At 39.2% G+C, this 22,884-nt stretch overlaps 2 protein-coding genes across 2 annotated transcripts; one reads left to right on the top strand and one right to left on the bottom strand.

Moving 5' to 3' along the window:
* Positions 1-10,139: 10,139 nt before the first annotated feature.
* Positions 10,140-12,297, top strand: LOC133797251 (glyoxylase I 4). The gene is made up of 5 exons (XM_062235093.1): positions 10,140-10,294; positions 10,415-10,586; positions 11,060-11,143; positions 11,233-11,436; positions 11,952-12,297. The coding sequence occupies exons 1-5, from the start codon at positions 10,247-10,249 to the stop codon at positions 12,044-12,046; spliced, it is 603 nt and encodes a 200-aa protein (XP_062091077.1). The 5' UTR covers positions 10,140-10,246; the 3' UTR covers positions 12,047-12,297.
* Positions 12,298-12,770: 473 nt separating this feature from the next.
* LOC133797250 (U-box domain-containing protein 34) lies at positions 12,771-17,328 on the bottom strand. The gene is made up of 9 exons (XM_062235092.1): positions 17,086-17,328; positions 16,711-16,832; positions 16,513-16,628; positions 15,868-15,989; positions 15,521-15,795; positions 15,295-15,396; positions 14,622-15,050; positions 13,395-14,141; positions 12,771-13,271 (listed from the first exon to the last, which is right to left on the bottom strand). Exons 1-9 carry the CDS (start codon positions 17,261-17,263, stop codon positions 13,053-13,055), a joined length of 2,310 nt encoding a protein of 769 aa, XP_062091076.1. The 5' UTR covers positions 17,264-17,328; the 3' UTR covers positions 12,771-13,052.
* Positions 17,329-22,884: the final 5,556 nt, after the last annotated feature.

The following is a 22,884-nucleotide window of genomic DNA, read 5'->3' as shown; positions in this document are numbered from 1 at the left end:
ATGTGGCTAAGTGCTTGACATGTCAACAGGTCAAGGCTGAGCATCAGAGGCCGGCAGGGTCACTGCAGCCTCTGGATATTCCTGAGTGGAAGTGGGAAGACATCACGATGGATTTTGTGGTGGGCTTGCCCAGGACTACTGGTCAGCATGATTCTGTTTGGGTGATAGTGGATCGCTATACCAAGTCAGCTCACTTCTTGCCAGTGAGGACTACATATACAGTTGATCAGTATGCAGATCTCTATGTGAGAGAGATCGTGCGGCTCCATGGTGCACCTAGGTCGATCGTGTCAGATCGGGACCCCACTTTTACTTCCAAGTTTTGGGGGAGTTTGCAGAAAGCCATGGGGACAAAGTTGAAGTTCAGTACATCTTATCATCCTCAGACAGATGGGCAATCTGAGAGGACGATTCAGATTTTAGAGGACATGCTGAGAGCATGCGTACTGGATTTCGGTGGTTCTTGGAGTAAGTATCTGCCTTTGATAGAATTCTCCTACAACAACAGTTACCAGTCTACCATTGGAGTAGCACCTTATGAGATGCTATATGGTAGGAAGTGCAGATCTCCCATCCATTGGGATGAGATAGGAGAAAGGAGGTACTTAGGTCCTGACGCAGTTCAGAGGACCAGTGAGGCTACAGAAAAGATTAGAGCTAGAATGCTTGCTTCTCAAAGTAGACAGAAGAGCTATGCAGATCCCAAACGCAGGAACGTGGAGTTCCAGGTAGGAGACTATGTTTTCCTCAGAGTCTCGCCATGGAAAGGGGTGAGAAGGTTTGGGAAGAAAGGCAAGCTGAGTCCTAGATTTGTAGGTCCATTTGAGATCCTGGAGAGGATTGGTCAGGTGGCTTACAGATTGGCTTTGCCTCCGGCGTTGTCTGCCGTGCATAATGTGTTCCATGCATCAGCTCTTCGGAGGTATGTATCTGATGTGGGCCATATTCTGAGTTATGAAGATCTGGAGCTTGAGCCAGATCTCTCCTTTGAGGAGCAGCCAGTTCAGATACTTGATAGAAAGGACAAGGTCCTCAGGAATAAGACAATACCTTTGGTTAAGGTATTGTGGAGGAACAGCAAGGTCGAGGAGGCGACCTGGGAGCTGGAGTCGGATATGCAGAGTCAGTATCCCGAGCTGTTCAGGTAAATTTCGGGGACGAAATTTCAGTAAGGAGGGGATAGTTGTAATGCCCCGAATTCTCCGATGAGTTTAGCGGCATGAATAGTAGGCCGGGAGGGCCATACTTGCTTAATTATGTTATTAATCGATTAAATGCATGTATATGTTGATTATACTATGATATGATGTGAAATGCATGCATATGAGTCCATATTTACAATTACAGGGGTATGATGATAATTTGGCCCGTTGAGGGTAATTTGCGTATTTGGGTGCATAACTTGATTTGTGAATGAGATTCCATTATTATGGAGATATATTCGAGCTAAGCAACATGAGACGGTTATTTTTAGTGGATTAGCGGTTTTACCATAATGGGGTCAATTTTGGGGTAATAAAAATGTTCATTTGATGATAAATTGGGAATATTTGAGATTAGGGTGAAATTTTGGAGGTTTTGACTATAATGTCCCCGGGGGTGTTTTCGGGACCCCGAGCATTAGGTTTTATTTGAGGTTACTTAAGGTTGAAGTAGCTTATCAGATAGAACATACGATAGAAAACCTTCCGTTCTTCCTTTTCAAAGTTCGTTTTACCGTTTGAGCCTTTTTGACGAAATCTTGAGTTCTAGGAGTCGGAATCGAGTGAGGATCGAGGCTTAGTGATCCTAGGGAAAATTAGAAGCTTCTTAACCGAAGGATTCGACGGAAAACAACCCAATTGAAGGTAATTGAAGTTTAAGTTTTGAGTTTTTCCGAGTTTCTAAGCTTTGAATTGATTTTGTGAATTTTCGAGTTTTCGGTTCGTTCGAGCCTTGGGTTTTGAGGGTTTTGATGCATGGGGAAGCTTGGGAACTTTGTCTTGATGATTGGGGAATGTTTAGGGATGATTTTGGAGGCTTTGGAGTGTTAGAAATGCGGTTGGGAATGGCCCAGGGTGGAGTGCCGCGACCCTGTTCTTGAGGCGCCGCGGCCCTTCTTTGAAGAAGCAGGTGGAGGCCTTGTGCCTGCTGGGCGACGCGGCCCTTGATGAAGGGCGCCGCGGCCCTAGCCTCTGGGAACCCTGGGGGCCGCGGCCCAAGGTGCTAGGGCCGCAGCCCTTGCCCTGTTTTCGCCCCGTTTGCTCGTTTTGACCTCGGAAACTTAGTTTTAGGCCTCGGGAGTGTCCTTGCTACTTGGATTAGCTTGGATTGATCTCTTGGAGGTTAATTAATGGTTTGAGACCCTTGATTATCTTGATTATTAATGGTATCCCAAATGTGTTGTGATTAGGTAACCGCTAAAGGACTAAAAGCTAAACTGTTCTCAGAGGTTGTTCTTTTGCTCATTCTAGCTCGAATCAAAGGTAAGAAAACTGCACCCCAAGTGTGACATGCATGGATATTTGTGAGGCATGTTGGTTATGTAATATGGACATGGTTTGAACATGGAATGCTTAGCATATGTTGTTCCTTTGAGCATAGCACTGACTAATTAGTCAGGTTTGGCAAAGGGGCTAGTATCAACTGTGAGGCTGTGACTGATTAGTCAGGTTCGGCAGTGGTACTGGGCACTGGTCACGATGCACTGAATTGTCAGTCAGAATTGGCAAAGGTGTTAGTGTCAGCTGCGAAGCTGTGACTTACTAGTCAAGTTCGGCGGTGATACTGGACACTGGTCACTTAGCGCTGACTTATTAGTCAAGGATGGACTTAGCGTGGTTCACGCAAGCCAATGAAGATTAGATCTAATCGATTATTAGCATTGAATGACTCAAGGAGCATTAATGCCTGTCCGACCCTGAAGGTCGATGAACAAACAGAGCCTGGAGGCTAGTGGCTTACTTAACAGCCACTCTCCCGCTGGAAAAGAGAGCTTGGAGGCTAGTGGCTTACCTAACAGCCACTCTCCCGCTAAAATCATGTGATGTTCATTTGCTTGTTGAAAGCTTTATGTTCAGTGTGATTATAATGATAATCATTTGACAGTGTTATTGAAAAATGTTATGTTTTCTTGCTGGGCCTTGGCTCATGGGTGCTATGTGGTGCAGGTAAAGGGAAAGAAAAGCTCACCTAGCCTTGAGTGGGGAGCTGATGTGGTGGTGTGTACATATGCGGCCGCTTGACCATCACGGTCATGGTGTTCTCAAAGGAACTAGGGGGTTTACCCTATTTTTGCCGCTTAGGTCGGCGGGATTGTAAATTTAAAACTGTAATGACCATTTTGTACTGAGAACCACTTGTAAATGTTTTGTTTAGCTCTGCAGAGCAGTTTGTAATAAAATCTCCATTTCCTTTTTATTGGTTTTGTACATTAACCTGTTAATCATACTTAGAGCACGTTTTTGACCAAATGACTCAGACAATGAGTCAAATTTCCGGTCCACCGTTCACCGTAACTGTTCTGGGGTAGCCAGGGCGTTACACCGGGAGTCCTATGGTCCTATCGAACCACAACCAGGACTGCGACAGGGGAGACACCATTCTCATTAGCTTACGGGATGGAGGCAGTCATCCATACTGAGAGCGAAGTTCCGACAGCCAGATATGAGCTGACTACAGACGAAGAAAATTGGGAAAACATGTGCCATGAACTCGACACCATCGACGAAAGAAGGGACAAAGCACTCTTAAGAGTCTCGGCCTATCAACAGAGCATAGCCAGACATTACAACAAGAACATCCGCACTCGGACATTCAAAGTAGGAGATTGGGTTCTACGAAGAGTCTTCCAGAACACTAAAGAAGCGGGAGCAGGTAAGCTCGCCCCGACATGGGAAGGTCCCTACCTGATCACAAAGGTAGTCGGACATGGAGCATACAAGCTACAAACTAAAGATGGACGTGAAATCAACAACAGCTGGAACGTCGTCCACTTAAAACAGTATCACTTTTAACTCAACCCAGTCTTCTTTCATTTTCTTTCATCATTGATCTCACGGGATCTTCATTCAAGCAACATACTGACACTATCATGCAGGAAGTGTCAGAACTACATTTGGGCTTGATCCCTGACAAGGGTATGTAGGCAGCTCTATGGAGTGCAGCCCCAAATTACGTACAAGGTTTTCTTTTTACCTAAAGATTGGTCGTCCAGCAAATTAGTCTAAGTCTAAAATCCGTGGACAAACGCCCGAGTTAACACAAAAAAGAAAACCAATAGTCTAAGTCTAAAATTCCAAAGTATATTACACTTAGACTGGGGACAAAGATAGAGTATATCATCAGCTAGAAAACCATGGTGAATGAGATGGTTAACCAAGACACTCGGCCACCTAGTTGGTCATCCGGACAAAGTTAATATGAAATGTAAGATAATACTTCTAGTCATTTTAATATAACGAAAAATATGTAGGATACAAGATTACTTTGAGCCAAAATACAAGATTGTCTCATAACCATCAAGACTGCCAGCCTGCCATATCAACCATTCAGTTTAGACCGACTACTACCGACATAATCTTGTTAGAAAGAAATTACAACAACATACAAACAGCAACTTATAAAAACTTATAAAAAGTTTGTGCAATCATAAAAAAAACAGAAAAAGGCTTCTACAACAAAGAAATAGTAAATCAAGCAAGGATCAGAAATCAATCCTCCTGCCCAAGATCGCCTGTAGTCATGTCTCCAAAGGAGACAGCCAGATTGTTAGCTTGAACAGCCTCTTCAACCCTCATTTGTTGCAGTTCTTCATAATCGGCTATAAACTGAGTTACATTCCAGGAATCAGCCTTCCCATCACGAAATTCAATTGCCATCTGACCACGACACTGAATCTCGGCCTCTAAGGCAATATCAGTCAAACGATCTTCTAACATATCAACCTTGGTTCGAACATTGGCCAAGGTATCCAAAGTAGGTTGTAGTCGACTAGCATCTAGCTCCTTGGCATCCAATTGGGTCTTGAGATCCCCATTAAGTTTCTCAAGGTCTTGTTTACAAGTCTTCAATCCCTTGACCTCAGACCGCAGATCAACATTTTGACTCTTCAATGTCTTCACTTGTTTTTCCAGTTCTTGAACCTTTTCATTTGCCCACATAAGGCCTTGCATACCCTGACATGATAAAGAAAAACAATAACAAAACAATCAATCAATCAGTCAGTCTAACTACCCATCATTATGAAATAAAATTGACAAATCAGACAAACCTGAAAGACGTGGGAAATGGAAGCAGAAAGCGATGACTTCGATCCAAGCTGATCAAACCTGTCTTTGTCCTCGGGCCATAGTAGCTTATTAACCTCCTCAAGGTGAGGACCAAACTCAGAATGTGCTGAGGCGGATGACGGAAAAGAAAGCTCTATCTTCTCGGCAAACCAGTCAGACGAATCAGTTGGAGAAGTCCGCTTCTTCTTGTTCTTCCGAGTCTTTCCAGCAGTAGGAAGAGGAAGAGGAGGAGGAACTTCATTGATAACATCCTTCTCAGCACTTGAAGATTCAATTGCCTGCTTCTTACGTGCTCGTAGGCGTTCCATAGCCCCAGAGCCTGTCAGATTTAGGCGAAACGTTTCTCCAGCCATAAGAAGGTCTGCAAAATTTCGTTCGCCTGGCGTCAGTTCAGGCAGCAAAGACGATTCATACCCCAAAATCTCAAGAATTTGTGTGATAAGTATAATGCGAGATTGAATACAACTCGTAGGAAGGGTAATACCTTCAGGATGACGAGGAACCTGACTCCACAAAGAGCTACCACGAAGATTCTCCTCAGACAAGATCACTTGCCACCTACGATCTTCTTCTCGAAACTCAGCAAATCGAACAACCCTACCTTGAGCTCCTCGACACACCCAGGCAAAAGGGATGTTCACTCTGCCTACAAATTAAACAAAACAACCAGTCAGGAGAATGTCAGCAAAAACTACATAAAGAAATTACTCATTTACGCAAGCACTCATTGGCTGAAGACCATGCATGAGGAATCTTACAGTCAGCCGGCAACCCCAACACATTATGAGAGACAAAAAATTATCGATCCTTCCAACGTTTGTCACAATCTTTCAGATCTACAATAAGGGAACTCTTCGACTGAGACAAGAATTGGTATCTACCCTTTTCCGTATGATGCTCCTTCAAAGAGTATGCAAGTAACGCCTCTTCGACAGTAAACTCAATGCCATGTTTCTCACTAAAAACTTCCATGGCCATCAGAACACGCCAGACATTCGGCATCAGCTGGCTGGGTGATACAGTATGATACTCACATACTTCTTTCACTAACCTAGGAAGAGGAAATCTGAACCCTTCCTTGAAAGGAAGCTCATACATGCACACCCAGCCAGGTAAATTCCAATTAGCCCGCTCCCCACCAGACGGGGCATGCAGACTAGCATAACTAGGTATATCGTAAGCCCGACGAAGCCGAGGCAAATCATCTAAAGTAATCTTAGACTTCGGGTTATAACCCAGAAGCATGCGACTAGGGAGACCACCAACTATAGGCCCATCACTATCCACACCAATACCGACCACGCCAATAGGAATATGGGGATTGGTGCAGCTACCATCATCACTAGATGAACAGGTCATCCTACCAGAAGACCCAGCAAGACTGCCTCGATTATTGGATGACATGCTCGAAAGACCACCTAGAACAAATGCACTATCTAAGTTCGAGTGGACATAAAAGTAATTATAAACATTATCGGCCTACCAGACAGCAAGACAATATAGATGAAAAAGCTATTGACTAACAGATAGACAGACAGCAACTAGTTCTCATCTAACCATCCAGACGGTCGGACATAGGGTCACTCGTACTAAGAGAATGTACTCACAAAGGAAAAACTATCATAATACATGGCAAACAGTAAAAAAACATATTCCTACTATCAACAAAGATCAAATGCAAACAGCAGTAAAAAGTGAATCAAACTAAAGTTACAACTACAACCCATACAAAACGACTTGAAGATCAAAGAAGAACACGAAGAACGACATAAGAATATTCAAAGAAAGAAAGGAAAAGGAAACCAACCTCTAGAGAGCTTTCCTCCAAGCCTTTAAGACAAGCCCCACCAAATGCTCCACCAAATGTGAAAAGTTTGTAAAATGATGCTCACTTTTATAGGCTCAAAGGGACCTTGGATGGGTGACAAGTGTCAACCATCCAATGGGGAAAATAGTACATCTACAAACAAATTCACCAAAAAAGCATCTTTGGGTTTGGACATGCTTAGTAAAATATAAACCCAGAAAAAATCATAAAGATTGACAAAACTTATGAGCTCCAATCGGACCTGGCTCCCCTCATGCGCACAGTTCAAACAATATGCACTCTAGTCCACCAGGTATTCAAACAATTGACCACCTGGCCGTGTATATACCTAGCTAGTAAACATATTGACCGGACAGTCGGACTACCTAACTCACGGGCACATGCCACTCGGCCAAGGCCCGCGCGCATCAGCAGGTCCCTCGGCAAAACGGACAACCAGCCAACTAGGCCCGCGCTCATCAGTAGGCCCCTCGGCCGCTCGGACAACCGGTCAGCCAGCCGCGCGCGTCAACAAACCTATCAGCCGCTCGGACATCCAGCTGCGCGAGAGTTCATGTCGCTCGCCCAGCGAGGCCTGCATGCATCCACAGCCAATTGGCCACTCGGACAATCAGTCAGCCAGCGAGACCCCCGTGGATAATTGCTGAAAGGGGTAAATTGAGTCAAGGCATATTCTAACAATTTTCTCTAACTATTGGGAAGATGGATAAATTCTGATAGAATTAATTTCTTTTTTACTCTTTGATAAAGAATGAATTCTTTACCAAAGAGTGAAGGACAAACTGTAGTGGACAAAATCTGTATACTTGATAAATAATAGTCCAACAAGCAGTCAGTCAGCCCAATAAGCTATCTAACTAGCCAATAAGGCCCAAGCCCATGTAAAATAGGCTCGCATATACAAAATACCCGAAACCATACCCGGACCCGAATTCGGATACACTCAGTCAGCCAGGGACCTTGAAACAGTCAAGGCTCCCATCACGTTCGCCAAGAATCTCGGAACGAAACCACTTGGAGCGAGTCAAACGAATCAGAAGGACGGAACGAGAAGGAGGACAATAAATAAGACCATCAGAGGTTGAGAAAAGGCATGAAATAATCACTGAACTTTCTTTACTCTCTAATTGAAACGAAGGCTACTCTATTTCTGAGCAATCCAGTCAAGCAAGACTAATTAGTCAGTCTGATTGGACCTGACCTAGTCGCTTGACTCCTCCGTCATCTCCACCGTCATTCTGACCACTTTACAACTCCTTCATCCATCATCATTTCGACTATTTATATCTTAATTTTATTACTTTCTATTAGCTCTCGTTACAACCCGACTGACTTGAGCGTCGGAGTCCCTTTGGCTGACACCCCACCGGTGCTCCCAATTGAACTCTCGTCTCTCTTCTCTTTGTTCTTGACAGGTTGCTGGTGCCCATCTAATCAATTGTAGGAAATCACCTCTACAGTAACTTTTTTGATTGTAATTAACATGTTAAATGTATTGTGGGATCCCATGTACACAATAAACATTTTAGTGAAATGTTTGTATCTTTGACAAACAAAAATTAACCCTAAACCGTTAATCATGTTTATTTACACGATTATGATCAAATGACTTGGTTAGCGAGTTTAGCACTATTTAAAATACACAGTGTAACAATCACTGAGTAGTAGGGCGTTATAGTGACCTCCTGGGAAGTTTTCCCAAGAAGCGTGCGAGTGAGGACAAAGCATGCTGGATTGACACGTGTTGGTTTACAGGGCCAGTCGTCATTCCAGGAAGCAGCCATAGTGACATGGGGAGTTACACATGATGATAGACGAAGAACACATACCTCAAGTCAGAATTCCTAGCTTCCAATGGTTGAAACAAATTCCTAGCAGCTATAAGTCTTTCCCTTGATGCCCAACTCCAAAAATTCCCCAAAATCCAAGGAATAGGTCTCTAGCTTGCGAATTGTGTATGTATTTTGGTGAGCTGAAGAAAACCAAGTAAGAGAAAGGGAATGGAAAGTAACGTGAAAATGAATTCACCCTAAGGCTGCTGCTCATTTGTCTAACTTTATGGTCAAATGACCATTATACCCCTCCCTTGAAATTCCTTCATTAAAACTCCACAATGGCAAAATGGTCATTAGCCTAAAATTCACAGTAAACCTCAAATTACACCACTAATTCCCAAATTTGATCACCTATTCCATTAAACACAACTATTCCACTCATTAATTCCATTTTACCAATACACCCAAATTACTTGAAATTCCCAAAATATCTTTTGGCTCAACCCGAGACGGATATTTATCCCCATTTGACATTTCCGCTAAAATCGCTCGAAAGGATCCACTCAAGTCAAATATCACATATATCCACATAATAAAGTGGTCTCAAACACATAACACAAACAAATTAAATATACCCTCAACATGTCAAAATTACGAAAATGCTCTTTTTTAACAAAAGCGAGTCTTTTACCACATTTAAAACACATAATCATACATACTCAATCATATAATAATATAAATCACATAATTACTGCACGTGTCCTCCCAACACGCTAATCAAAGCACTTAATTATATTAGAAGTTTCAAAATACTACAGTAGTTTTGGATTAGTATTTTCTACTCAGACTACCTTTGTATTTTATAGAGACTGATTATTTGGCTTTAATATTTTCTTTCTCTAACATATCCTTTTATTGTAATGAGTTTGGATTTTTGTTAGAAGATATAACAAGTTTATTATTTAGTTTTACTAAGGCTTCCCTAATTCATATACATTGTTCAACCATTAAGAATGCTTATGAATTGGTTGGCATGCATGCACATGCACTCATGGTGGATGAACTTGTATGGATGGAAGATTTCCCATCATTTTTATTGGATGTATTACACTATTTATTTTCAATGAAATGTTGGTTGTTGAAAAAAAGAACTTTTGCTAATTAAAAATAAATAAAAGCCCTGTTCCAATGGTCCCTCAAGTATTAGTATTTCACATTTTAATCTCATATGTTTTTTATATTTGCTACAACCACCCCCAACTAAGGAAATGGTGGATGGGTGGCTCATAATGTCCCTTGAGTTTGTTTAACTGCGAGTCAGGGGCAACACGAGTGGTTTCCCCAGTCTAAGCCATTTAAGTTTCTGCTCTTCCATGGCTTCCCTACTCACTCCCCCTCCTTCTCTTCTTTGCCAACCCAAGGTAATTAAAATATTTCTCATACAAATATTACAGATACATCATATGAATCCTCTTTATAATTTGACTTTTCCTTTTATTTTTTCTTAAACCAATTTTTTAAGAATCTTTTTATGGTTTCAGGTAAACCCTACTAGTTTGAAGAACACATCTACGAACCCATCATCCAAACTTTTCAATTCGACTAGTTTGAGAAGTATCAAGGGTCACGGGCTCTGTTTCGTGACAAAAGCTAAGGTGGCTGTTGAAGGAGATGTTGTTGAGAAACAATCAGTTCAAGTCAGCGATAGCAATGGTAACACCTTTCGCTCTATTTTATTTTAGCCCTTAGTTTCTACTGTATTTAAAATTGGGTTTTTGAAATTTGGTGTCTGATTTAATTAAACATGGACTTTGAAGCTGTTGTTTGACACTGGTTCAATTTGACTAGCAGGTTCATGATGTGAAAACCAAAAAAAGTAACAGATTAGTTTATTAATATTATCCGTTTCTTCTTTGTTGGGAAGTACAGAGAATATTTTGTCCAAAGAAAGAGAGGGAGAGAATTGTGGTATAAACTACAAATCGCTAAAAGAGAATAAATGGGTGGGGCGGTTGCTTGTTGGACATTCGAAAAGTGATCTGATCGTTTTTTATATTCATAAACAATATACCATCACAGCATCTTTATTCTTTATGTACTTATATACTAGTTTCCCAATATATGTCTATACATTTATAGGTTTTTGGCTGTGAGAGGTTAATTAATTGTTTGTTAGTAATATGCAGATTATGGAGTCGTCAGTGTTCACCATGTTGGACTGTTGTGTGAGAACTTGGAAAGGTCACTAGACTTTTATCAGAATATTCTTGGTATGTTAAAAAACTTTTACCATTTCCCATGCATATACCATTCTTGGTATTTGAAAATTCTGACAGTGGTTCCTGTTTGTCAAACTTAGGCCTTGAAATAAACGAAGCAAGGCCACATGACAAGCTTCCTTACAGGGGTGCTTGGTTGTGGATTGGTTCTGAGATGATTCATCTGATGGAACTTCCAAATCCTGACCCGTTGACTGGAAGACCTGAGCATGGAGGCCGTGACCGCCATACTTGTATTGCTATTCGAGATGTGTCTAAGCTGAAAGCAATCTTTGACAAAGCCGGTATAACTTCTTCATCCCAAATTGACCAGTTTTATTTTTAATTATCCATATATATATATATATTCTTATCAAACTTATGAACCTATGAGAAATAAGTCAATTGGTCAAGTGTTCAGTCCATGTTTTGGTCAGGAATGGTCAAAATTACAATATTAAAAAGTGAAATTCTGAATTTGCTGAGTGGGTGTGTTGTGACTGCGAGTAAGAGTTGTATCAAAACCAGCTAATAATGAACTGTTTCTCATTGATAAAAATGTAAAAGTCGCAAAATAATCTTTTTCTTTTAGACAGAGCGACCATCATTGCTATGACCAAAAAAAAAAAGAAGAGTTGATTGATCAGAGACTGAGTGTAAAATTAGTCATTTGAAGTGACCATTGTTTTTGGCAAATAAATATTTTGAATTCATTTTATGTTGATGATGATATAAAAGGACTTTTAAAAAGATCAGATTCAGATCTTTAAAGTGCACTAAGAGACTATGGACTTCTTATTATGCAATTTCTCTGGTGCAGGTATTCCTTACACACTTAGCAAGTCAGGGAGGCCGGCAATTTTTGCTCGTGATCCAGATGCTAATGCTTTGGAATTTACACAAGTGGATATTTAATTATAACACTATTATACCACCAAAATTGTAAGTTATTGGCTGCGGAGTTGCATTAACTTTTTAGGCAGCAAAAGGGTTTGTACAGATAATTAGATAAATAAATAAAACTGTTATTTTCTTCACATGAAAAAATAAATATGAAACTGATGAAATGGTCCTCTTGAGAGAATGAAAATGAACATTTACTAAAGTGTTGAAGCATCGTGTATTAGTTTTTAAAGAGTTATTAATGGAAAATGATTTACTGACTATGCCATTTGTTTGAGAGACGTCTTTTTAGTGTATGCTTGCCCTTGTGTTCATCACAATTGCGTCTTATGTTTAGGATTTTTGGCATGCCTTATTGTCTTTTCTCATCTTAATGTGCAACCCATGGCTTTGTTATACAATTAGGTATCGATTTAATAGGAATGCTTGATGTTACTCTTTGTAGTTTTTATAAAAATCTATACACATATTAGGAACGTTGTTTTTTATAATGAGAAGAATTTTGATACTGGGTTGTCATCAAAAGAAACGTCGCAATTTAGATTGTATGTCTATGTTGTGGAGATCAATCAAAATGAGTAAATCAATAAGCAAGAGCACGTTCGATTTCCATGTAATTGAGTGAAGATATCCAAGTGACGCACAATTAATTCCGAAGAGATGAACCCAATACTAGAGATTGAAGAAACTGCAAAAAAGACATGTCAATAACCAGAGAGAGAGAGAGGGACCCGTGTAGAGGAAGAGAATATATTATATACCATATAACAAAATTGACACATCTGTAATGTACCATAGGTTATATACTGTATTACAAAAATACAAGAATTTACTCTTGGAACATTTGGATGTATATTCAGAGGCAATGCCTATTACGCACGGTAAACTAGCAAGTTCACAACATGTACATGAGAAGCTCTTTTTTCATATATACGCTTCTCTTCTCAGTACCAACTACCAAGGCAAACTTAATGCAAAATACCAAATTCAAGGGACAACGAAAGTCGTTGTGCTCTGTTCAACCGTCACCTCCTCCTTTAGTTTGGATACCCGCAAATGTGGCTTGTGACCTCCAATCATTTATGGCTGATCGTAATGTATGGTCTGGAATCAACATAGAATGCTGAAATTTTTGCCTTGTACTTGGTGACACGTTATGTTTCTCAAGCCAAGCCTTAATTGCTCTGTACTCATAGGTAAAGCCATCAGCAGCAATATGGGGATCATCCATAATTTCCTGCATCAACCACAAAATGGTACGTAAAGAACGTAACATATTAGATTCATGTTATATAAATAATGTCATCTATACTAACCTTTCCAAGAATATTTAAATATAATAAATTCAAGCGTTTATAACCTGAAGGATTGGACAATAATAGTGGCTTAGTGCACGAATGTTGTTCCTCTCTTCTTCTGCACTAGTATTTGCAAGATCAGCCAATCTTTTGAGAAGAGGCAAAACTTCAGTCTCAAGATCAGGTCTGTCTCTGCATCTGACATTGGAGCACTTCAGAGCAATTCGAGCTAATTCCTCTGTTTCTAGTGGCCAATCTGTAATTGACTTATCTAGAATATCAAAAAAGGAACCGCGCCGAATTGCATTCTCTACCATTGAAAGAAGCCCCTTCGGATGACGAGATGTCAACAATTGCAGAACTATGATGCCAAAAGCATATAAATCTGATTTTGGTCTGATTGTGCCAGTTCTTTGATACTCCGGGTCCAAGTAGAAGAGTGTACCAGCAATAATTGAGTCTCTGTACTCTGTGATGTTGTCAGGCACAACATCTGATATGATCTTGGCCAGACCAACATCCCCAATTTTGCTTACATAATTTCCATCTAACAAGATATTTCCTGGTTTTAGGTCTCGATGAACAATGGGCTCTGGCTTTGCATTGTGTAAGAATGCAAGACCACAAGCTACTTCAAAAGCTATTCGAAACCTTATGAACCACGGAAGTTGTGATTTTCCATTACGATGGTAGATATAGTCATCTAAGCTTCCATTTTCCATATATTGGTAAACTAGGCAACCACTCTCGGGACAGGCTCCAAGCAATAATACAATGTTCGGATGGTGTAGCTGACTTAGAACTTCAACCTGCAAAACAATGACAGAAAAACAGACCTTTCATGTTATAATTCACGAAAGCAATAATAACTTTGATAGGATACCTTAAGAATCAAAAAGCCTCTTCACAGTATCTTATACAAGATACTATTAAAGTTTATTAGTAAACAGAGCAAAGGTTAAAAAGATAACCTAGAAAAACTAAAAAGAAAAGAAAAGAAAAGTAGAGAGAGAAGAGCCCTGAAAGGAAACAAAAATAAATTGACAAACCCCAGAAAGGAAATGGTTCACTAAACAGATACAGAGAGAGAGGAGGCTCAGTCTCATCTCATCCACAGATTAATCTCATAAAAAGTGTAGTCCATTCATAGTACTAATTTAAAAAGTTCAACACACATATTAGACACATCCTATGAAAATCTAAAACAAATTTAAAAGCAACAAACAACTAAAACGTGAAATGAAATATATTTACAGACAGAGATGCTATAATAACTTAAAAAGTAATACCTCTTTCAAAAATTCATGTTTCTTTTCATCTGCACCATTCTGAAGAACCTTAATAGCTACTGGAATGTGATCAAGACTGCACTTGTAGACTTTTCCATAACCTCCTTCTCCAATCACATTAGCCTCTGAGAAGAAATCTGTTGCTATCTCTATTTCATTTCTAGTGTATCTCAAGTACCTCTTATCATTAGAAAAGAGTTCATTAACAAGCTTTCTTTTCTCTGAGGACTCTTCACGGGCATTAACTTCAGCAATCTGTCTTTCATAAGCTTCTTTTGCAAGCAAAACTCTTGCCCTCTCAACCTCCTTAACGGCTTCCAAATGTTTTGCTTTTTCTTCAGCGGCAATTCTCTTTAAAGTTTCTTCTCTTTCCAGGGCAGCATTCACTTTGTGTGTTTCTTCCAGGCATGCAGAGGAAACTAACTGAACCTGCTAATTCAGAAATTTGTAAATATACACTTGAAACAACTCAAGGTCTCTCCCAGCTCATCTTTATACAATTGATATGGTTTTAAATGCATTATACAATTGATACTGAATTAGATTGGTTATGCCAGTTCTTGCTAACCAGATAAAAGCCAGAGCACAAATGAATATTATTTCATAGCACCTTCAAAATTAGTCATGGTAGTATTAGTTTGGAGCTCAAACACCAGAATGGTTGATCTCTCACCTTGTTTTGGGCATGGACCAATTCTTCACAAGCTCTTTTATACATTGCAATAGTATTTTGCAATTCTTGGCGCACATGTGAAACCTCATCCTGTGAATCTAACTGCAGAGACAACCATGTATCATCATCTCAAAACTCACCCCAGACACCTCCATAGGCTTCAATAGATGTTATGCAAAACTCATTAAAACAAAAGCATATTTGACAAGTTTTTGGTGCAAATTACCTTGTCAGTATCTAAAGAATCTGCATAATCGCATTCATTTAATGTAAGATTTTCAAGGCTATTTTCCAAGTTTTGGAGATTTATTTCTGGAAAAGTAGAATTGGCAGGAGAACCCTTTTGTTGAAATGCTTCAGAATTTAGGTAGCTAAGATCCAGACCTTCCTTTAATTGAGACTCTACTGAGAAAGATCGACACCTGGATACCTGTTCATCCAAACCACTGAACCCTTCTCTGTTGTCTCTTTGAGTATAAACCCAGTGTGCAGAGCTAGTCTCTGTAAGAAAAAGAAATATAAAATAAGGACAAATTAAATGAATCAACTGCAAAAAGAGCACTTTAAACATACCATCAATAGATGAAGAATTAGTTGCTTTAGTAATTATTTTCTTCTTCGATACAACATAAATATCACATGGGTTGGCAGTACAACTTAGAACGCTTGTTGGCACCCCTGGTCCCTTCAGTTTCCTAATGAAAGTGTGACTCGAGACTTAGCATTATAACAAAAAAGAAGAAGAAGAATTCACTTTGTTTCATTCCATATCTACTATAACTCCATATACACATCATCAATAAAACTGCATATACGGAGATATTAACAAATCACTCATCATGCTATCATGATTCACGTCATGGAAGCAATAAAACTCTATTATAATGTTGAGAAATTTTGTTGTCGAACTGAGACGGTAAGAAAACTTTTCAAATTTGTTAATACCATAGAACTTTATATGGTAAAACATCAAAGGCGACTGATCTGATCCATAGTGAAGTGCTGAAATTATAGTTTAAATGGAGAGAATTGTAAAAAAGACTCATTAATTTAACGAATAGTGCGAGAAATTCTGAAATTTGTTGTGTTTCAAAAGGGTAAGTAACACACGAGTGAATATTAAAGGGAAAAACGTTTTCACTCCTTATTTCCTCTACGGTCCGTAACTAATTAGTACACATAGCTAAGGTAACATCAATCAGTGAAATGACACCGTACCTTGTTAGAAAATTTGAAGAACAAGAACCCAGAATCAAGCATTCAATCCCTGCATCAGAAACATATTTTAGAAGTGTGGATGCAGGATCGTTGCCCTCTAAAATTAAAGTTTCCATCTGCAAAAGATATTAACTACATTATACATATACAAAATCAATACAAATGAGGTTAAAAGAGAATTAAGAAAGTAAGGCACACCTGTCTCGTTTTGCATAGCTTCTTAAATGGAATGAAAACATCTTCCACCTTAGCTTTAATCCCTTCAACATACAAAGCAACCATATTTGCGTCCAGTTCAGCCACGGGAATCCAAACCCCAGCTGAGAAGCATAAAATTCAAATACCAAAACATCAAATCCTAAGCTATGGAAACTATATTATTATAGAGAATACGATAAAGTAATCTGAATTACTAAAAAGTCTCCAAAATTGAAGCAGGAAAAAAAAAGGGTCAAATATTCCTAATTTTTCATTCAGTCGCCTAATTTTGTTGCTCGCCTAACAGAGTTGAGCTTGAAATTTAAAATTCTGTACAGATTATACAGCAGAGAAAATAAGAAGAGGAAAATTTACATGGAGTGGGGATAGAGGTGATTTTGGGCATGACATGGACCAATACGAAGCGATCAGCCTGGGGCATGAGATTCTCCATCGCCCAGCTTACTGCGCGTTGGCTACTGCTTCCACCGTGAACAGCCACTGCCACTGATGTCATTGCCCTCGGTGCACCAAAGTCACCGTCGTCGTTCATAGCATGATCCTTTTTATTTGAAAATAAAAGTCATTCGAACTGAAATAATAGGAAGACTAGACTAACAGCACTCCTTGATGCACTTCCGTATTCTTAAAAACACGTCACTAAAACCTTAATTTCTCTATTTTACAGTATGTCACACTCTTGATATATTTTTTTACATTCTTTAAATATTATATGAAAAAAAGGTGAATAAAATAAGAATTTTTTTTAAAAGAGCTCTTAAAAATGAATAAAATAAAGAATATGAAGAAACTCAATTTTTATGGAAGAAAAACTTGACCAATTATACCCCTTCATATAATATATTTTTTCAAAATATCAAACCCCAGAGTTTAGCTCAGTTTTAGCTAAGGAATCCAATTAGGAGTTGAGGTAAGACTTGAATCACATTCTTGGTTATTTAATTATGTAGCTTTGGGCTGGGTTCTAAGTGTTTTTGGGTTCTTGACTTTGAAGATTAAATTCAGGCTAAGGATTTGAGAATTAGCTCAACAACTAATTGGTGGATTGATTCTTCAGTGAAGGTAAGCTTTAATTTAAAGTTTAGCATATGAATTCTGGAATTTCTAGCTGATCTAAGGGGTTTATGAGCTTATGGGTTTCAAGGATTCAAGTGATATTTTGATGAGTTTCTAAGCTAGGTTTTTGTTGGGTTATGCTACTGGAAACATGTTAGGATGTTTATGATAGTTGAGTTGTATCCTTAGGATGGTTTTGGGTTGATTTGAGTGAGGATTGATTGTTAAAAATGGTGAGTTTTCTGGGTTCGAAGGGGTTGGGTCGCGGCTTAGTTCTTGGTGTGTCGCGGCCCTCTGGAGCAGATGGGAGCTGAGGAAGAGGGGCGGGCCGCGGCATAGAAGGCTTAGGGTCGCGGCTCTTAAGGGCATTTTTGGCCTTAAGGAGGTTTTAGGCGCGTGAACCTAACCTAGGGTGCTCGGGATCGATTCCACTACCGTGTTTGGTGGAATTCGATGTTCCAGAGGCTAGAACTTGGTCCAGAAACCTTTATACAATTATTATTAATGGAATCCCTTATCTTGGTTGTGACTAGGTGTAAGCTAGGGCTAGGGAAATGAATCGTGCTCAAGGGTCATCTCTCGTAATCAGAACACTTGGAATTAAAGGTAAGAAAACTGCACCCGGTTGTGAGTTTATAACGGGACTAAGGGATCCTTATTCTTGTATGCATTATGTAATATGGTATTATGCCATGTGAATGTAAAACAAACAGTTTAAGAGTGTCAAAGTTTATATTGGCGCACAGGGCGGGGCTCAGTCACTGGTAGCTGAGGACAGCTTAATATTCATTGAGCTCGGTTTAAGCGGACCGGAGTTAGTGGCGTAAACAGAGGGTACGACCTAAGGCGTCGACCCTGGTTGTTATATGATTTTGTTGTCTTTGTTAATTGACGAATATAATATGCTGAATATCTGAGTATTAGTTTGTGGACTTGCTGGTTATGTTTACTGATTTTGCGAATGTCATGGTCTGCTGAATATATGATCATGCTTAAAGATTATTGGGCTATTGTCATTATTTGTGCTACGATGTTATGGTTTTCTTGTTGGGCCTTGGCTCACGGGTGCTACGTGGTGGTAAAGGCAAGGGTAAACTTGATCAACCTTGATTGGAGAGCTCTAGAGGTGGAATGTACATGATTAGCTGCTCAACCGCCATGGTTGAGGGAGGGACAAGAACAGGAGGACCTTAAATGTCTGTTTTGCCCTTAGAGTGGCCAATTGATGTAAACTGTCCATCAAACGTTATTTCTTTTGGGATCCCATGTACAAAATATTTATTTATATAGAATGTGTCTTTTATTACCAAAACCTTTTAACCCTAGTTCACTAATGGTCTTAGCAACACGTTTTCAACTAATTTACTTGGTTAACAAGTCTTGCACCTTTATAAATACACAGTGTAACGGCCTTGGCAACCCAGGGCGTTACAATGTTTTACTCAGTCGAGGTGGTTTTAACAAATTTTAAGTGTGCTGAAAGTGTGCAAAAAAGTGTTTGAAATATCAGCATATGTCAATATATCGCAGCTATAGGGCCGATATATCGCCTATGATTGATACGGAAAACATGTCGAATTCACACGAACGAAACCACAGAAGCTTGGGGCATAGGTAGGGGCGATATGTCGGCTCTCGAAGCCATTTTTTTAAACTTTGTGGATTTAAACTAGAAACAACCCTCAACAACTTTGACTCGTTCCTGAACGTCTTTGGCCGAGTTCTGGGCATCTGTTGAACAAATAATTCAAATTTATTCAATTTTTAATCATTTATTTATTCATTTTAAAAGGAGTTAGTTTCACTCATTGAACTCTATAAATAGGACCCTTCAATCAGCCATTTTATCCATTATTCAAGCACAGTTCAGAGCCTCCAAGCTGCTAAGTTCGTTCTAGAGAGAAACACTAGGGTTTTGGGGTTAAATCTTTCAAATCTAAAGCTTTTCTAAACACTTGGGAAGTAAGCTTTTGTGAGATTTCGGTGTTTGAGGTATAGATCGAAGCTCTAAGTTATCTAAGGTACCGTTAATATTCATGTTTAGTCCATTTCCATTCGTCTTATTCTTTTCTTTTATTTCAAAACCTGACTTATTATTATGGCTTTTGGTTAGGTGTTTGAGTTTCTTGAAACTTAATGTAATGCCCCGAATTTCCTAATAAGGGGTAGGACCTTGATTAGGATGCCGGGAGGGCCATAATTGAATTATGATGCTATTTAATGATCATATGCATGTTTATGTGAATTATATTATTATATGATGGTAAATGCATGCATATGGGAGTATTTATAATTATGAGGGTATCTTAGTAATTTGGCCGCTGTGGGCGTAATTTTGTAATTTGGGTGCATGCTTGTGATTAATTAATATAGCCACATTATAAGGTGGATTAGTTTGAGCTAGTCGGCATGAGACGATCATGGAATGCGAGTGTTCGGTCTAGTCATAACGGGTTTAAGTCCGGGGCTCGGGGTGAGTCTCGGGGTGAATTTAATGATTAGAGCATTACCGGGAATTAAAGGGTAATGGGATATGGATTATTGGTGTTTGAGGTTATTGAGAATAGCGGGAATTGGAGGGTGTTAATTGTGATTAGTGGAATAGGTGCGAAAGGACGGTTTTGCCCTTGGTGGCTGTTAAGGTTTTATTTTAGACCTAAGGGTATTTAAGTCCTTTCCCCTCAAAGGATATATATTAGCCATTAAGGTTGTAGAAGAGTAACAAAAACAGAGCTTCTTTTCCTTCTCTCCCGATAGATTTTCTTCCTCATTTCTCTTTGGATTTTCAAGCTCAGTTTGAGGAATTAAGCCAAGGAACCAAGCTTAGCCAAGCTAGGGTTATGCTCCACCATTGAAGAGGGTGTGTTGCCGAGATTAAGGTGAGTTTCTAGCCACTAGAACTCTTGAATTTGCTCTGTTTTCTAAGTTAAGTTTCAGCTGGTTTTTGGGTTGGAAACTTGGGAATTGTTTGGAGTTTTGGCTAGGGTTCTTGGGGTTGTGGTCCCTAGGACATGTGGAGGTGGTATTTGGGTTCATTTGGGAGTTAATTTGATGTTTGGAAGCTTTTGGATTGGGTTAGAAATGGTAGAATCGAAAGAAGGAAAATATGGGAATTGGCTGGCTGAAGGTAGCGCTACAGCGCCCAGTGTAGGGAGCTACAGCGCTACCTGCAGGGAGGTTGGGCGGTTTGTGGTTCTGTCTTGAGCGCTGGGACGCTAGAAGGGCAGCGCTGTAGCGCTACCCTGTTCCTTCAGAACCCTGTTTTGAGTGTTTTTAAAGGCTTTAAGCTTGGGGTTTCAATCCTTAAGGCCCGAGATCGAATCTACTCACTATGTGGGCATGTTTTGAGGTCCCGAGAGTGGGGTTTAGGTTAAGACCCTATCTTTGGTAATTTTCATTAATTGGAAGTTGTTTTGGTTATGACTAGGTGACCGTTAAAGGATTAAGGATCGATCGTTCTCAGGGGTCGTTCTTGTTCTAATTCTCACTCGAACCGGAGGTAAGAAAACTGCACCCTGTGTATATGTGACATGCATGGTTATTCTTGATGCATGTTGGTTGATTATTGGACGTGACATGCATGGTTGTTATTGATGCATGTTGGTTGAATATTGAGTATGACATGCATGGTTATTCTTGATGCATGTTGGTTGACTATTGAACGTGACATGCATGGCTATTATTGATGCATGTTGGATTGTTGAGTATGACGTGATAACTCTACAAAATAGAGTTATCTTACCACTTTTTATGTGCTAATTGTTGCTTATTTCTTGAGTTTTTAATTGATTCATTAAGTTTTTAAGTAATTTTGAATTTATTAGTCTTATTTTGATTTTATATAATTTTGTGTGTTTTTATAGTTATTTTGTTGTAAAATATTGTAGTTAATTATTTGAATTATTGTTGTTTAATTTGAGGTAAAAAATGTTGTATTATTGAACTTAAATGTTTAATAGAAATTAAGTTTTAATTAATATTTTCATGGAATTTATGAGGTATATTTGATTATTGAAAATATTTAGTTTTAATTTAATTTATATTTGTTTTATAGGGAATTTGTTGTACTTTATTTGCTCTTGAAAAGCAAGAAAAATGAGAGAAAAGTGGTATTTTTGGGAGAAAATATAGGAAAGTTAGCATTTTTGAAAACTTTCAGCCACAAGGCCCAAGGCCCATCACGTGAAGCCCAAGCTTCAAGCCCCCTTGCTCCCAGCTCAAGTTCAGCTGCACTTCCACCTTCACGTGACTCCAAGCTGCTCCAAACATCACAAGACCATGGCCAGCACTCCACAAGACGCCACCTATCCCAGCAATTTTCTTCTCCTTCGCCAGCTGTCCCCAGCACCTCACAGCCATGCACCACTTCAGCCAACACACCCCAGCACCCAACGCATGCCTGATCCCTTGGGCCAGCAACCTCCCCATTCGGCCCCCTTGCACCCCAAGTGCCATAAAGCTGCCCAATTTTATTGAGCCCAACATTGTCCCTTTTGTCTAAAAATACCAACATTTTTACCATACTTTCTACACATTTTATCCCAAAACATTATTATTACACCCTATAATTTACCCCTATTTGCCATATTATAATTAATTCAATTAATTTAATCAATTTAATTAATTTAAATTGATTATTTTAATACCTCATTTTTTGCTATAAATAAGGGATTTAGTGTCCATTTTTGGAAGGAGGTTACCATACCAAAAACTCTACACATTTCAAAACATCTCCATTCTCTTCATCTTCTTCTTCTTTTTGGTTATTTTCTATGTATTTTTAGAGGAAATATTTGGGGGTTTCTACTCCAAATTTTCCTATTTATGTTTGTAATTTTTAGTTTGTATTTGCTATTCTAGTTATGTGTTTCTAATCTTTTTAAGATTATTAAGGTGATGATGAAACAATTTGTAACTAGATAGTGTTTATTTTGTATGTTGATTTCCCATTTTGTGCAACAAAGTTTATGGAATTTTCTTCTTCAAATATCTTCTTTCATCTTAAATATCATGTATTTTGGATTGTTAGCACATATTTACACTTTGTTCTTCATTAGTGCAAAAACATAATATTCTTTGTGTAAGATGTGTCATTAA

This window comes from Humulus lupulus, chromosome 8 (genome assembly GCF_963169125.1).
Source record: "Humulus lupulus chromosome 8, drHumLupu1.1, whole genome shotgun sequence".
NCBI lineage: Eukaryota > Viridiplantae > Streptophyta > Magnoliopsida > Rosales > Cannabaceae > Humulus > Humulus lupulus.
Note: the sequence above shows the minus strand (reverse complement) of the source record. Positions and strands in the feature narration are given on the sequence as shown.

Excerpts from the sequence above, each read along its gene's own strand:
- LOC133797250 (XM_062235092.1), bottom strand. The coding sequence starts at position 17,263 with ATGAACGACGACGGTGACTTTGGTGCACCGAGGGCAATGACATCAGTG. Across the intron at positions 14,142-14,621 it reads AACATGAATTTTTGAAAGAG|GTTGAAGTTCTAAGTCAGCT; the intron begins GTATTACTTTTT and ends ATTGTTTTGCAG. Across the intron at positions 13,272-13,394 it reads ATTATTGTCCAATCCTTCAG|GAAATTATGGATGATCCCCA; the intron begins GTTATAAACGCT and ends TGGTTGATGCAG.
- LOC133797251 (XM_062235093.1), top strand. The coding sequence starts at position 10,247 with ATGGCTTCCCTACTCACTCCCCCTCCTTCTCTTCTTTGCCAACCCAAG. Across the intron at positions 10,295-10,414 it reads CTCTTCTTTGCCAACCCAAG|GTAAACCCTACTAGTTTGAA; the intron begins GTAATTAAAATA and ends TTATGGTTTCAG. Across the intron at positions 10,587-11,059 it reads TCAAGTCAGCGATAGCAATG|ATTATGGAGTCGTCAGTGTT; the intron begins GTAACACCTTTC and ends AGTAATATGCAG.